This window comes from Hyposmocoma kahamanoa, unplaced genomic scaffold (genome assembly GCF_003589595.1).
Source record: "Hyposmocoma kahamanoa isolate Upper Pololo Valley unplaced genomic scaffold, ASM358959v1 78, whole genome shotgun sequence".
NCBI classification, from domain to species: domain Eukaryota; kingdom Metazoa; phylum Arthropoda; class Insecta; order Lepidoptera; family Cosmopterigidae; genus Hyposmocoma; species Hyposmocoma kahamanoa.
Window position 1 is genome coordinate 13,223,263 of NW_020653945.1, and position 17,818 is coordinate 13,241,080.

Consider the following 17,818-nt stretch of genomic DNA (forward strand, 5'->3'; position numbering starts at 1 on the left):
ACACACACAGATTTTCTTCAAATAATTATTTTTAATTTTTATTTTGTTTTTCAGATATTAAAATTTTTTTACATTTGTACATTGGACCTACCAATAAATGGACGTCGGGTTCGCGCTAAAAACTTGTAAAAATTACTGCAGTAAAGTGTGAAAACAGGATTCTGTATCATATTTTCACTAAACAAATATATTGTGTTATCATAGTTGTCATTTAAAAGTGTTATTTTGTACAGTTTTGTAGTATTTAATTTATGTATAACTGAATCGTGAATAAATAAAATAAAAAAGTAAATATAAATTACAAAAATACACGAAATAATGAAATAGCTAAGTATTCTTTTTTCTACTCATTGCAAGCGCAAAAGATGGAAAGAGACCCATTACGTCATTTTCAAGAAGCTTATATAAACTTCTTGGTCATTTTCAATTGTTCGAACCACAAGCGATTGAAATATTTACAATAAAGAAACTGTAGAGTTGCTTTGATTTTAATCCTATTTTTAAAATGATTTTTTTTATTAAACGTTAGCAATAACTAACAAAATATTGTTGTACTCGTTTTACGGCATGGGATTACGTATTAGAAGTCAGAAAATATATTTGCCCGAAATAACATTAGCTCGAATTTTCATAATGTGTTTTTGCGAAGATTACAAAACAAAAGCTAATTTTGTCTATTGTAAAAGCATCAAAATTACTCGAAAGCGTAATGGTTTTGTTATAAATCGGAATTACGGATATTTGAGTTTACGTTTAGTTAGAATATCGGTACATTTCTTATAGTACACGCTATTTTCACATTATACCTTTAAGCTAAATGTGGCGTATTTTGTTAAATATCCAGTAGAAGCTGAATATGGTGTTTTGGGCCCTTAAATTGCTGTAAGCAAATTTAGGCAGTACTGCAATGACGTTACAATTTAAATGAAATGTTTTAGTTTTTTATATTTCATTACATGTCACTATGTTTGTATAGGTTAACCTCGGACATTTTTTTCGTGGTTTTTGTATTGACCCGATGTCCATTTGTTGGAAGGTCAATGGATTTGTATAAAAAAATCAAAAAATCTTTAACATTCTTGTAAAGTCTACTTGGGAAGAGCGAGGTCTCCTGACACAGGTATTTATATAATTAAAAGAAGTATCCTTGCCACTAACCTGCTTTGTATTTTTTTTGTTAAAGAATAAACAAAAATTTTTTGTAATTAATCTTAAGTATACTAAATTTGTCATTCATAGGTAGCTTCTACATGAAGAGTTTATAATTTGAAAATACAAAAAGTGATGGAACTCACGTGAGCACAGATATTTCAGCGTCTGCAAGCTCTTTCACGATGGGTACTATGAGATCATGGTGAGTGAACAGCCTAACAAGTGGCTGCGCCGCATCCGTCTTACTCGACACTATTTCGCCTAATATATACACTGCCGACGCTGTTATTGGCTGAAAAAAAACAACACTGCATTTGATTAAATATACACATATCAAAATATTTACCTGTTATATGTGATTCATTTCCAATTTATATAATACTTTATGTAAATTAGGAAAAAGGAAATTGTTAATGTAACGCATTGAATGTTATGCATGAGTAATTAAATAATGTGAATACTATAGGCCAGGACAATACGAATGAAAAACAAATGGGTTGTCATTTGTAAACAATAAGTTCTATTGACATACCTTTTGATGGACACTCCTTAAAAATAGTTCCTCGAGCTGTCTGTAGTGCTGTATGGAGAATACATGATCAACTGTATACTGCAGTAGGAGTCGTAGCGAACCTAAGGTGGCGCTGCCAGCTGCTGAAAGCCGAGTGCCCGGGGGAGTCGCACCCCGGGACAGCGCTCCGCCTGCCCGTGACGTTAGGAAAAACCTATACAAATTAGTACCATTTGTTATTAGACTTTACACTACGCAACAGAATTTAATTACATGTTTATGATGGTTTTACTCACCAAGCACGCATAGGTTGTGGAGCAGATTGCCGAAGTTGTAGTCGCACTTCTCCCAAAAAGACGGGTGTGGCTGCATCGTGCCACACTGATATTCTCGCTTCACACGCTACGCCCGCCTGTAAGTGCAGTGGAACAATAAAATATGGGTCAGTTTCGTCAACATGAGTGCCTGCAGATTACTGTAAGAAAGATATTACACTTGTAAGTAAGTGAGTTTACCGTTTGCGAGCCGTCCTTATCCTTAGGGTCAGCTTCCATAACGAGATCGAAACAGAAAATTTCGTCAAATTGAGGATTAACAGTCTTCTTTCTTGGCTTCGTGCGCCTCTCCACTTTTCGTCCGTTTGAGTAAAGTAACGTGACGAGAGCAAACGGATCGCACTGTCCATTTTTTGTAGTCAGTTCTGAGCATTCAAGTACTCTGAGGCGTAACGTGTCGGGTCCAACACGCGCTGTACAATGTCTTTCAGGATCCGACCAGTAGTCTGCTGCGGTGGGTGTGGGTGACGTGTCGGATTCGGACATTGTCGTGTGCATAGAAGGTTTTGTCCTAGGTGCCCATTGTGCTCGATCTTTTAGGCTTTCTGAGCGTGACAACGCCAAGGTAGGTTCAGCACCCGTGCTCAGAAGTTTTTTGCTCGTTGAGCTGGAGCAAGAGCCGAACCTCATACTCTCCTTGCAATATTCGGACAATCTAACGAGATTATTAGCCTTCGTTTTTGTCGAGCATTGGTCAGCGGCCATGTCAGGATCAGGCGGCTTTGGCTCCATTCGTAGCCGTTTTCTTGAATCTTCAAGTGTAAGTTCAATGTATGCCTTGCCTTGCACCTCTGAATCGGCATCCACGGGCCGCAACGCGAACCAGTGGTCCTTATTGTTGTACCGGTGGAGATCTTCTCGTTTGATTGCAACCTTTCCAAGCACCTTGTCTTGTTTGAGGTGTTTGTCACGATCGAACACGTATATGGACAGGTATCGAAATCTTCGAGGCACCTCGAACTGGAACTCTTCGCCAAAGAATGGACTGAAACAAAGTTTGATCTTTACAAAGTTTGCTTAGACCACGAGCACAAATAGTGAATGTACCCACTACGATAGTGTCAACTGTCATGTTATCAGAAACATTCATTTGTGTTTATTACTATTGTAAATTAAACAGTTCTTATCATATCAACTTTCGACTTCTGAGACAGCTTATTGTAGCGTTCTAGCAATCTCGTTGTTAAAATAGAGGTAATTAGAATCATTATTCTTTCTACAATAATCTTAAATCCAATAGTAATTAAGATTATTTTCAAAAGTAAATAAATATAAGCGGCAAAAGATCATATCTGTGAAATCGACGTTTAATTAAAGATAAAATGTGTTTTTTTTTATTTCCTTGTTTACCAAAAAATGTTGTTCGAGGCGCAATATTTTTTTTATGATACCAAGTGATAGAAATCGTGCGCCTGATGGTAAGCAACACGCCTGTCCATAACAGTTGCAGTGCTACTCAGAGTTTTAAAATACAATGATCAGAGGGGCACTGCCACTGCATCCGTCACCCTGAGACATAGGTTGGTAAGTCTCATGTGCATGTAGTTTCACCAACACGCTTACCCTTCACAACCGGAACGCAGTAATGTTCATATTACTGGTTGGCGGTAGAAATAGGTAAAGTGGCAGTACTTCCCAGGACGATATCTTTCACAAGGAGCTCTACCGCTATTAAATTGCACTATATGAGGGTCCGCAGCAAAAGAATGGTCCATAAATAAATTACGATGCGTTTAATCTAAACAAACACATTGAAATGTGAGCAAGAAACGTTAAGAGACAAGCAAACGAAAAATTGATTATTCTTTATCTTTAGAGCTTATGGGAATATTATGCGAAAACTGTAATAATAATTAATAGTAGATTCGTGAACGTCAGTGGTCCAGCGATGCGTCCGATAAGAGGACCGATACGCGAGGTTCATGCGTGGGCCGCTTGCTCAATCCGGTGAAAGTATTTACACGCCTCGTAAGAAGATGCCTTGCAATAATATTTGATTAGCTGCGACACTAACGTATAGCTTCGGTCACTGGTCAGTCCTAATAATCAATTATGATTGCTTTATACAGGAAAATAATAATAATTGTAAGATTGAGGAAAATAGGAAAATGGTTTGTAGATGACTTGGTTTGCCAAAAATTCAATAGTAAACAAGTGTGTTTTAAGGCTCGAAGGGTGTTTTTTTCATTTTCATTGAAATTCCAAATTAGATTGAATGTATATATATATATACTGTATATATATTTGCTATATGTAAATTGTTTGGATAGGAAAGACTGGTAAAATATGTATCAACCAAAAAAATTTACAACCATGGAATAATTAATGCGTGATACATTGTTTATCTCAGTTAGTCACCGGGTGTGACAAGATTTTCCTTCCTGGTATGACGATATTATGTTTATTTAGCTATTAGTAGGTAGATTTTTTGAGGCATGTAATGGAAAATTAGTGCATTGATCAGTGTCGAGAAATGTAATTGATAAAGTGCAAGATTAAACGTCTCTACATTTTACGTAAGGATCTAATTTTGGAAAAGTATTTTTTATAATATAGCAGCGCTTTTACCATGATGTATAATGTACGTATAACGCATTATGCCATTTATAATTTTGAATCATTGTTAAATAATCAGTCTGTCCGTTCTGTGTACCGTTTAGGTTCTCGGGGTTTTCTCAGAGAAAATTTTAAGGAGACTGGTATGTGTGTGTGGCATCGCAGTACATTTACTCAAATATTTTCTAAAAATATAAATAATTTCATTACGAAAGATAGATATATTCATAATATTAGCCTTAGAACTAAGTCCAAACTCATGGTACCACGATTTCATTTAACTAAGGTAAACGATTCTTTTATGGGGAACTGTCATTGACTTACAATAAGTCAATGGGAACTGTATACGTTTTTACAATAACATTCCGGAGAATATATTAAGATTATCATTTCCTAAATTTAAAACTTACATTAAAAGTATTTTAATTGAAAAGACATATTACAAAATTGAAGAGCATGTTTTAGATAAAGAAGTATGGAAAGACAATAAGAGTCTAGATTCCACACAATTAAGATCCAAAGTGTATTATTCCATAGCATTTAAGCTTATTTGAAAAGAGCAATCCCTAGTTTCTTGCTCGTTCTTCTCAGGGAGGTCAGCGTAGTGAACGAGCAGTAGCTTAAAAAGTCGCTTCAAAAAATGACGTTTTCAAGTGTAAAAATTTTACCTATGGAATAAATGATTATTTGAGTTTGACTTTGCCGTGATCAAGAAACTTATTAAGGGTCTGAAACGTTGGTTTGTTTGAAAAAACAAATATATGCGATTCAGATCTGGAAAAAAATTGTTTCATTACCTAAGTATTACATAAATTAGAAAATCTATTTGTTATGTCTTATTTATAATTATTATATTTCGTCATGTACTTTAGTGTATTTACTCTACTGGCATCTACGCTTAAGCTTGAGTCAATAAATCTATCCATATATCTAGTTCTTATGTTTGCCAATAGCACGGATGGTGACAAAGATCCAGATTCGCAATTTGTTGAACCAAATTTCAATATGCCGTTGTCGAATCGCTTTGAGGATGAAGTCGCGATAATGGCTCAATAAACGTGGGTACATCAAAAGGCGTTTGAGTTACGTCGTGTAAGTGGTGGAGCAGCGGGCGGTGAGCGGTGGCCGGCGAGCACATCCGGCGCCGACCCCGAGTACATCGGTATTTATAACTGCTGGCGGAACCACCGGCCACATCGTCCACCGCACACCACGCATTATTCATCCATTACGTCGCCCTCACGCAACACAATCTTAAAGTAACAGTCAATAAAAAAATATATACCTCTTTTAATATATTTAGTATTGTTGCGTAGCGTTAATTCATCTCGGTACTCCGCTACTTCAGCAACTAATAAGTTGTTTCTAGTAATTACCCGTAGATAGCCTCAATATACATGTAACACATACGCGGTAAAGTTGATGAAATTCCTATGCCTCTGTAAAACGGTAACAAAATGTAAACTACTAAAACGAGATTCATTCGAGCCGCGTAAGTCGGACATAACTGGAGCAACCACACCTACACAGCTCAATCGGTAACATAGCACAGCATCGGTACGAAATAGATCACAATACAAGAAACCAGAGCAATGCACTTAAGATCGACTGCGCTGGCCCAAGCGATGATCATTTTACGCGCCACGAGGTTCCGGGACCAATTTATCACTTAAAAGCTTCCGTTTAATGCAGCAGCACTATACGGGATTATGGACTTGTTTTTTATGATGTTCTCAACCTCGAAATCGCTCCTGGAAGTGACTTCATGCGCCTACTTTCTTTACGTAGCTGTTTCTCGTTACTATCCTCGGAAACATTTTGATTGTAAGCACGTGTTAGCTTCAGCATTATTCGAACGCTTGTGTGTACATTTACTCATCTCGTTTCCCGTCTAGATATTAGGTTATCTTGCTTCGTTTACAATCGTATATTTAGGTCCAACGTACCAAGTCGGGTCTAATTCGGGCTTATACGTCGTTATCCATTTTCGTATTTTTATTGACGATTTCTATACAAATTGAACATTTATTAAATGAGTCAGCTTTCCAGAGCAAGTAAATCTCGAGTTAGAGCAAGACGTTTGTACATTAGCGCTTAAGCAATAAGTAATAAGTGCATTGATAAGGTATCGCGAGACAAAGAACTCATTAAGTAAACTCGAGTGACGTGACGTTTCCTTCGATATCCGAGTAGAGGCTCACCTCTCGGGTCACTAAATCATTATCGTGCTTCCGTTCTTCGACAAACAATACGCCCCGTCGCAAAACACGTAAAGTAAATAACTACTCTATCTCAAATTGGATTTGTAATAAAAATAACCAGTACCTATTCCATACGTACTAAATAAAATTGTCGGAAATAAAGATTCAATTGTTATGCTTCTATGTTATCCGTTAAGGAAAACCTTAAGTTTCTCAATTGGCGACCATTTCTTGTTTGAATAGGTAAGTAATAATTGTGGTAGTTTCCGGTCTGTTTTCCCATAACTAATCCGGGGAGCGAGTGGCGGCGTAGAAATAAGCTCGCACTCGGTACTGTGAATGAATCAAGTCAAATTCTGTATACATTATATTATAACGTTGAACGTTAATCCATTATATATGATAACTTCCTTAGACGCTTTTGTAACCAATCAGGAAGATTTTCAAATGCTTATTATAAGAATACACAACACCATGTATACGAGAAATAACATAGTATCACTTTAGTAAGTAGGTATGATAACTACTAAACCAGTAGTTCTTTAATTAAGTTAATTATAGTGGGCGTTGTTGCGTCTACGGCGGTCTCATTCGTTCCCGAAACTGAATGGCGAGGGGGTGGGGCGGAAGGGACGTTCCGCGCAGGCGCGCGCGCCGGAAACGCATCCGGGACGCGGCGACGACGGCGCGCGGATGCCGCCCTCCCTTAGCTCAATGCACCCCAACTCGCTACAATGATCAATTCAGTTATCAATACTATCTGAGTTAAACACTTACAATACATTAAGAAGTTTAATTATTAAAAGAACTTTCAATTACCATAAGAACTTTATCGTAAAACAATAGTAAATAAAAAGCACCAATAAGAGCGTTTAAAATTTATTGTCGCGGCGTGTCAAATTATTGTTACAAAATACACTTTTACCAAATTACTTTCTTGTGAGTTCACTTTGAACGACATTCCTCGCAACTGAATGGCTATTTACCCTAATCGAACATGGCCTTACGACGGGACGGCGCTGCGTAGTACACGTGAAAGCACCGGAAGCAATATCTTTACATGAATACCGTGTGCTCGGCTCGTGCCGACACATTAATAAACGCTTCGAAGAAAGTCACTAGCACACCGAACAATATCGCGCAGTGCGCACTTTGTTGATGAATTTCGAGAATCCAACACGTGGGCTCTAGTTGCAAAATAGTCTTCCCGATGTTATGAGCCGGCAGAAAATATTGATTGACATAAAACTGTAACAACTATATTTTTGCCAATCGATAGCAAAGTCAAATTTTATTAATAAAGTTAATAGTACTTTATATATAGCACATGTATTAATTGAGCGCAATAATTCATTGATAGGAATTGATGAATGGTCTGTAAAAGGAATTAATGAATGTAATCGATAAAACATTAACGAAAGCAGGTATTGAGTGCATCGTCCGGCTACTCCGAGTAGGTAGGTAGGTACTGTATTGATCGATAAGCGCCACGCACCACTGTCGGCAGACAGTTTCCCGTTCGCAAGCAACGAGTTTAATGAAAAACATACACGAAATAACTGAATATACTAGTGGCACGTGAAATTAATAATTCCTAATTCAACCAGTAGCGTCCAGTCAATGACGCGCCAGCCAAACCTTGACCTAGTAAATGCGTTTGCCCTCCCCAAACATTGACGAGAATTCCCACAAGATAACACCGGAAGTGGGGCCGGACACCGGACAAACGATTCGTTATTGTGTCAAATTTCGAGTAACGTCAAAAAAGTGCTCGCAGTAACGAGGGGTTGCGCAGGAAAGAGGAAACACAAAAATAGTATCGACATGCAAGTCAAGGACGTGTTTTATAGATGTGTGAATAGAAGAAATACTACATAGACTAATGTGTATTTAACTGATGTGAACATTTTAGACGTCTCTATTACGAAGCTATTACAGTTAATGACTAAATTACCTAGTATGAGAAATCGAGTTTTCTAAAAATTAGTATACACCACAGAGGAATCATTGTAGCGACAACCGACTATTTGTGGAGTACTTACAAATTCTCAAATGGAGATAAGCTACTTTCTAAATGTTAAATTTGGTATGAGACCAATAAATATAAAAAAAAATATTTTGTAGAAATATATTTTTAGAAGATTGATACTTTGATTGGTACTTAAGTTCTATTTTTTACAGGGTCAAGAGGCCGTTAAGCGTGAATATTTAAATTCAGCATAGAGTTGAATTTCAATCTTCAAGCTGCTTGAGATAAGAACGGCCCAAAGAACTTGATGTGCTCTTGATTGTACAATAGTAAATAATAGGCTATTGCCATCGTTCTACGTACGTGAATCTCTACATGTGTAATTGGCTTCGGCATGTTTTCTTAAATTAATACAACAGAGGTAGAGTGTATACCTACAGACAACATTGTGATAGCGACAATCAGAGTAATGGCTCTTATAGAGGTACCTCTGGAAAAACTACTATGCTACTATGGAAACTCGTTCAGGTCAAGCTATTTGTCGACCCGCACCACGCTGTAATGAGTACATTGATGAGGTACATGTGCCAAATAATTATCGCAGCGGTAATAATAGTGCTTAAAAGTACCACTGAAATTTCAAAGTATCGAAAATCGGATGATTCATATGTTTGATGGTTCTTGATTTGCCTTTTTCTGCGCCCGAAACTTCAAACGTACTTTTTCAAATTTAAAGATCCTATATAGTTATACCAAACTTTACATTTTTTTCATCTATGAAAATCGTTTGTATCAAAAAAAATATCAAATGACTGATGGGAATAGAAAAAGTAGAATAATTATGTTCCGTAGCAAGCAGACACCGTGTTATCCACCCAACCTACCAGAAGAGCAGCGTGATATTTATGTATGTAAAAACGTTCACCTGCCGTTTTATTTTAAATTTTATATTGCTTACAAGATTATCTTTTCAGAAATAATTTTGCCGGACAATCACTCCAACAACTTGGGATCTGTACACCGTACTAAAACAATAAAATTAACCAGACCAAAACCAATTTAGAAAAGTTCGTTTTCCAAATTGCTACCAATTTAGGAAACGGACTACCACAAATTGATTCAGAGATCTCCTCATCGAGCGTCATAACTTGTTCTATAGATTATTACAGGTTAATTGTAATATGTTTCGTGTATGCTAATAATGTTCTAAGATGAAAGATGTAAAGGCTCTCGAGCCAACATAGCTTTTCCCCCCGTGTTATTTATTGAATTAATGCTTAAAATAATAAGTGTCTTACTCCAGTACTGTAATAGATTGACGAAACAGGCAGGTATAGTAATTAAAACTAGCTTACTTGAGCGTTCTCTCCATGGTGGACGTGCGAAAAATCTCCTCCTGGTCCAGCGACAGCACGCAGTAGATGTCGCGACAGCTTGCCGCTCCATGGCTGCGACCGGGTAAGTTCTTTGCTTCTCCTGTAACAAACAGTAACCTGGTCATACCAAAAATCGAGATGTTATTGCTTGGGTTTAAATTGGTTTAAAAGCGCGTCCATGTATTTTAAATGGTGTTATTACTAGCTCGTATATAATATGTATAAGATGGGCAAAATTAGCAGCGAAAAAATAGCTTGTCAATTGCAACAATTCAATATCTACTTAAAGTACTATTATCTGGTACACATTTCAATAACCAAATACCAACTTTGTTTAAAACAAATGTGTACAAGAAGAAAAAAGTGAGAAGCTCTAAGTTAACGCTCTAACGGGTAATTCTCGCGGAAATGCATCTAAATTATAAATAGAAAAAATTCTTTGTACGAAACAACAAAACTGTACAATTAGGCGAAGTTTGCAAAAATAAATTGACAACGCATTACTTCTTTAACAATCTCAATGACAACAATCTAAATGTTATTGTCGCTCGCAGAAACTTGAATGTAATCTTGTCTACTGATCTGTCAGTAATAAAGAGCTGGGGCCTTACCATGAACTCTTATTACAGTTCAGTATAGGTTGGTAACGAGAAAAAAGCGGGATAGTGATATATAATTCATGTAGAGCCGTCTCACAACGATTCATTTTAGGTCCTAAACTGAATCGTAATAGGAGTTCATGGTAAGGCCCCAGTACAATGAACTTAATCATAAACTAACTCGTCTCAACGATTTAAGATCATCTGACATTTGAATAAATATAGATGTGCAAATTTGCTTGCTTAGAAAATTTAATTGCCATGGATGATTCTATATTCGCGTAACTGGTGGACTAGTATAAAAAGGGCATAAATATAAAGTATTGAAGTGGACGATGTGGACTGTATGAGAATGGAGTGAAGAAGGCGACAAGATGACCACAAATATGTGAGAAATGCAAAAGCAAATACATATAATTTACGACACACATTCCACTGACAATCGCATCAAAAGTAATACGAAACAAAAACAGCAAAAGTATTAAAACAGAATATAAAACGCAAGGAGTTTGGGACGTGTATAAAAAAATTATGTAAAAATTTTTAAAAACAAAATGGTTTAATATTAGTATGCGATTGACAATGTACGTATAATGTAAGTAACTTGAAATCTGTGTAACTAAAACCAAATCAACAATGAATCTAACCATAAAATGAAAGCCAATGATCCGTAACCTCAGCATAACGTTAATCAGAAGTCACAGTACTCGGTGACATGATTATGACATGACATTGGGCGGTCAATCCTGAGCACCTAACGACGTCTCCAATTACATGGACTATTGGATTGCCTCGCCTTTCCCATGGCGTTGGCGTCACCAGTCGTCTATTTAAACAAAGCTATAATCATCTACATAGTAAAGTTTGTATAAAAAGTAACTATGTTTAAGAAAAAATCAGAGCAGTAAATATGATTGTTTAAAGCGTGTGTGTGTTTCAACTATCACGTGTCAGAGTCGTTATTGAAACACTGACACCGCTACCTGTTTCATTCACACCATATCTTAGGTCATCAACGTGTAACATGATACTATTTCCATGAATTACAGAAGTATTCTTATGAGTCTATGTCTTGTAGCTTACGAATTGTTGGCCTTGAATTTGCATTACAGAGGACTTTTAAATATTACATTTTATTGTGGTAGTAAAGGCAGCTGCGTTTGAAGGTAACACGCGATACAAGTAGTAAAATAATTGGCATTACCGTATGTAATGCAGGCACTCATTAAGACAGTCGTTATCGCAACTTTGAATTAAGGACCGAAATAATGATCTTAAAAAGGAAGGGTCGTTGGTTGCGCAAGAGTGGCGACCTCGTCGGATATCGCTTTATAAGGAGAGCCAAGGTGAGGCGACCAACGATATAAGTAACTCCTGCAGCTTCGCACTATGTGACTTGCCTGGCGCCTTTTTTATATGTACTTTGATTTCTACAAGGATTTCCATCAATGAAAGTAAAAAAGATAATGAGTTTTTGGGCTTCCGTTATAAGTGTTTTTATACATTCACGGAAGCAGTTAGTTTCCTTTTTTAAAGACTGTGTAATAAATTAACAATGAATTGTTTCAATCGTGCAAAAACGCAGCACCCATATGATGCAAATGATTAACGATCATCATTAGTGTTGCAGTCTTTCATCGCCTCTGCATTTCACATAATACACAAACCGCAAACTCGATAAAACAATTACGTTCTCACATTTTTCTTGCAACACATTTGTTACAAAGTTGCATAGTTGGAATATAATAAAAATGGAAAGAGTGCGTTAATTCCATCTCAATAAGAGTATAGAGTAATCGTGTACCGGATAATGCCATTTAAAGTAGAGTCCTAGAGTATGAGATAGAGATATCTTACATACACACATTAAAAGTGCCAATGGATGAATGGATCAAGGTATTTTTTGAAATATTTGATTAAACCTACTAAAATGAAATTAAGATATCTATATAAATTTATTAAGCTACTTATTTAATTTTAAATTATGAAATTTACCAAAAAAATCCTTGATGTTAAAAATACTAATTAAATAACCAGATTTTAAGGAATTGGCAAAAACGTGTTTCATCCCTACACACTTTGGATGTGTGTACATATGCTTAATGTCATAATGAACACAAGCCTACTTCACTGAATAAAGAATAACGTATTTATACTTTAAATGAAACTGGTGATTAACGACGAAATGGTGTAAATAAACGAGATGAATTAAAAATTTAGATACCTCTAACTTACGCCTACGTCAAATACTTTTATGACTATCGTGTACGACCGGCAATTACCTAGTGCATCATGGTAACATAACTGACACGTGATGCGTCATATAGTTCGCTCTATATAGATGACGTAACATTGACCACTGTTATTAATAGTGAATTGTGTTTTGAAATCTACTTCCTGGTGTAAGGAATCGCATAGGTAAAATAATAACCGTGACCGATAGCCCATTATATGCTGTACGTGCACCCGGGGCAGGTCACCCAAGGCACTAGTCTTTTGAGAACCGGATCAAGTCCGTTGTAAACGGGTTGATCTGGGGTCAGGTCCTGACTGAGAAGGTCCCTGTGCGGGCTTGCTAGCACAGGTTAAAGTGCCCTTCCCGCATAACCAAGATGTTGATAGGAAGGGTAACTATAAACAAAACTTATGTAGAAAGATATGGAGCCCATTCATTATATGTACATTTATATCAATTTACGATCAAACGTACGAATTTACCTGCTACATGTACAGCAAGTGGTTTCGAAATGTTAGCAAATACAGTATCAAGATCATCACGCAATCACATTACGACATGAAAAACCCAAAAACTTTCTTTAAAAAAAATCCATGTTAAATGGCTTATTATAGCGTGTGTAATTTAATAACTGATATGTAGATTTTATTGCGACAGTTAGGGCAGCTAAACAAAGGAAAAAACCTTCTAACGGCACCGTGCTCCCACAAATTCGTCGTAATTGGGCTGCGGGAGAAACTTGCAACAAACTGTACATAATTGCTGATGCAAAAACAACCGTCATCATCATCAACGTGACAGTAACACACGCCATCAAACTGGATCGTGGGAGAGAAACGGGAACTTCTGAATAATAGAATACCATCAGCCACTGAGGAAACGCACGTACTCGCTATTTAGTTACAATAGCGATCATTAAGATGTTTCCACACTCGCGCAGTGCGTGTAGCGATTGTTTCGAAATCGAGAGTACAAAAGTATGTTTGAAATATCTGAAACATGGGAACTGTTTGAGGTTTTATCCATGAGTAGCTAGCTACATTTTATGGTTGTTTCTTAACTTAGAAACACGCTGTTATTTCGGTACTCAGTAGGCTGTTGACACGAGATTAAGCAATCACACATTTACAAGATGAAATCACACATTTACATGATTTTTTAAGTTTCTGTTTATACTTCTTAGAGCGCTAAACCAATCGCAGTTTTGTCATCGATGACATGCAAGATGTCGCTGCATCTGGCAAAGACGATACAAACCGCCAATAATGTGATTATTGGCGGTTTGTATTGTCTGTATAGTCTAGTCGAGCTTTGCCCCACTCTAATAACTATTAAGAACTGTGGTACTCTCGATTGCTCATTCGTGAGGCATCATTACCACAACAGTACGCAGGAAGCGCTAAATTCCCGGACTTACGCAACGCGACCCTTTTTTCTCGCAATTCCCGGGAAGTAACAGCTCATGCAATTATTTAATTCTCTGTATGCGATGGTACCTTGCTGTGTTAGAAATAGTATAACGTATAAAGTTTTTTTACAGAAACTTCTTGCGCATAAATCTTTGCTTGTTATAATAATATTATTTAAAAAGACATTAAATATATCTACAAAACAAGCTCATCGGATTTTTTTCCCAAATCTATTTATTATATTTCAGTTAATTAATAGCTACGAATAACATTTATTTAATAACTAGCTCACAATCCATAGGTGGATTTAAAAACTAATTGCTTCAAAATTATAGTATAGTCGATTACTTTTTATAAGGTAATAAACAAAGGTCAGAATGAATTTTTAACCTGGAACGCGTTTGCTTTTGCGACTAATATAAATGCAAGTTCTCGTTGGCACAACCTCCGTAGTCAGTCTTCCAGAAGAGCTTTATCTAAGTAGTCACCCACGTTAGTACGTTCTAGTCATTTCGCAAGTGGGTAGAGTTGTGAAAGCCAGACTCGATTTTTGCAAAAAGACGCAGAGCACGACGACAATTTTTCAATATTATCCAGTTAGCGTTCACCGAGTTTGTCCGTGGTAGTAACGACTTGGCCGTAGTTTTTCTCGCGAAAGCGTGGCCCTTCATGTTTGCTGTGTTGGCGCCATTTCGTATAGAAAGTGTATATTGCCCGTTGTTGACAAAGCTTTCTCAGGTCGTGATAGTTTCGCGCACAATGGTAGGTAGACGCAGGCGCCGAGCGTTGGAGGTGGCGGCCCACAATGATGGATTACAATCTCACGCACGCACAGGTTTCGAATACCGAACTCGCCTACTTTACACGTATACTGCGCTTTATAACAACAGGTGTATCTCCTGCACATTTTTATTTGCCATTTCTTAGTTCAACATGAGATTTAACTATTTAATAAACCACAGATAGCACCTTAAATAAGTAAATAAAATAATAACATCGAAATATTGCTTTGCTTTGCTTCAATAGTCAATATCACCGATAAAAATGATAAGATAAGAAGGAAGGCATTACACTAAATCGCAGAAGGATTTTAGGTCATTTAGCACACCGCGGACAAATCAGTTTGTCCTTGCAATAATAAAAATGCAAATTGTTGTGATAAGTCAATGCACGTCGCGGTATATGCAGCGTGCAATAATATGTAGATTAGGTAGCTATTGACTTCAGTTACTATGTAAATTATTAATACATTCAGGAGTGTACATTATTAATTAAAATTACATGCAAATAAAAATGGAAATAAATTGACATGACATTCCGCGAACGCAATTGGGTTCGCGGAATTGCAGATAATTTAATTCCATTTTTATTACTATGTAATTCAATATATATACGCAACCAAAATGATATCGTAGATAGATTCTACACACAATGCTAATCTTATCAATGGTAATGTCAACAATTAAAAGAATCGTCAATGAAAATGTGAAATCCACATGGTAATATCGCCGATTCGCTGCGGCGGTGATAACGGTGACGATAATCGAGCTCGTTTTTCATTAACGGCCGGCGAGTTTCCATGAATGGGTGTACTGAATGGAAAACGCTCGGTTTGCCCCATTCACCAAGTGTGGCGACGGCGTGCACCGCTAGCGTTTCTATTCGTCGCGATGCCCGACGTAGGATATAAGTAACACATCGGTTCTCTGGTCTAGTAATACATTACGTAGCACTAGGTGTCACGATGCTCTACGTACGTAACAATGCTCTAGCCAGCAATGGCATTAAAATCATCGCATTAATCTGTGAGATTACAATCGGGAAGCGGCCAACTTGATATTTTACTACATTATTGTAATGTATTGCATTTTCGCATACCTATACCTATCGCGGTAGTTGAAAAACATTATCAATAAATACTGAAGGATTTTCAAAGCACACCATGCATGTATGTAAACGTGAGCGAATTCATTGGCGCTATTAATTGTATTAACAGTAGTACTGTTATTTGGCCCGAGTAATTGGTTCATTCATTACTGATTTTTCGGTATGTGGTGTATGTGTGTGTGTCGTTTGTAGGTACTGTACCGGATTGGAGCAGGTACTTTAACTAATTCAATGCAACGTCCGAGTGTCCGTACTCTGTACCGGAAAGCGTCAATGTCAGTCGGGTTGTACGGCTCATTGGTTATAAGAGAACAAATGCAGGGAGAACCTACTTGGTTTTGTAGTCAGTGACTATTAGGAAGCAATTAAGTGCGGGTAATCTGTTTGATTTGCCATTTGATTAACGCTAATGTTGGTTGGTGGACTTGAAATGGTAACGCCGTAAACCTCAAAGTGTTTTGATATACAATGTTTTAAAGTAAGCCTTCACCTTGAATAAAATCAAAAGTTAATTACACGTAAATATAAAAGATTTTCTCATCGATATTAGAAAATTACTATTTTTCAGTACATTCAAATGCGATAGTACCGTAGTCCATAGTTCTTTTTTTTATATTTAGACTAGAAGGGCTCAAACACGATACAATTTTTGTTTGTATTATGAAATTACAAATGCTTTGAATAAAAATAAATACAGCTAATACCATATTCTTGTCCGACTAGTAAAGTTATTATGCAAAACACAAAATTAATCAAGTACTTAGACGGGGGTCAGTTAACGCGGTTGTTATCAGGAAACATTTCCAAGTTATCATGCTCATGTACAAATTACCTAATGCCTATGTTTAACTCGTATCGTGTGTAAACATCCGAGGACTTGTTTCGACAGGAGCACATTGGCTGGTAATCAGAAACCGCTGTTTGTTCAAGAAACAAGACGCGACACGTCTTATTTATAACTTCACTGTTTTGCGAATAGTTGTTTTACATTAGACCTCAATGAACGTTCTAATTAAGCTCAATTGGCCACTTTTCAATACCGAAAACCACAATACAATTTTCTTTCTATGCGAAATATCCAGGAGATAAATATGAAACAAATGTAATTTTGTCGCGACAGCATGCGACAGGTGCCTGATTTATGGTCATGACACAGACAACGCAAAAAATAATAGGATACAATAAAGTGCTGTCTATTCAGGTAGGTCGATCAAGGTGGTAAGAACAAAGGTGCGGTGCAGATAAGGCACAGGCGCGGCGGAAGTTGCCATAAGCATAAAGTCGTCGCGTTTATCGGCACTCAACCAACGCCATGCCGAGACGACGCTGCATCGCCTACGCCACGTACAAAAGGATATGCGTGCGCACAGGTACTAATGGTTAAAGCACCATTTAAAATTGCATTCAAGTAAAATATGCAGTGCCTTATTATAACAGGAATGGAATAATCAGTGGCTTAAGCAATTATGATTCTATTTTATTTTATAAGATCTCCTTAAAAGAAACACATTCACTTATTGCGTTAATATACATATTTATGCCATAATAATAGGGGTTAAAGTATGAAATTGCCGATTTGTACTGAAA

At 36.9% G+C, this 17,818-nt stretch overlaps 1 protein-coding gene across 1 annotated transcript in view; it reads right to left on the minus strand.

Moving 5' to 3' along the window:
- LOC113233372 (GTPase-activating protein) overlaps positions 1 to 10,225 on the minus strand; it is a 22,185-nt gene extending 11,960 nt beyond the window's left edge. Inside the window, exons 1-5 of the mRNA XM_026468497.1 lie at positions 10,080 to 10,225; positions 2,179 to 2,983; positions 1,960 to 2,075; positions 1,685 to 1,877; positions 1,296 to 1,444 (exon numbers count right to left, since the gene is read on the minus strand). Of these exons, the coding sequence (XP_026324282.1) occupies positions 1,296 to 1,444; positions 1,685 to 1,877; positions 1,960 to 2,075; positions 2,179 to 2,983; positions 10,080 to 10,225 (1,409 nt within the window). The remainder of the gene's footprint in view (positions 1 to 1,295; positions 1,445 to 1,684; positions 1,878 to 1,959; positions 2,076 to 2,178; positions 2,984 to 10,079) is intronic.
- Between the last annotated feature and the right edge of the window lie 7,593 nt (positions 10,226 to 17,818).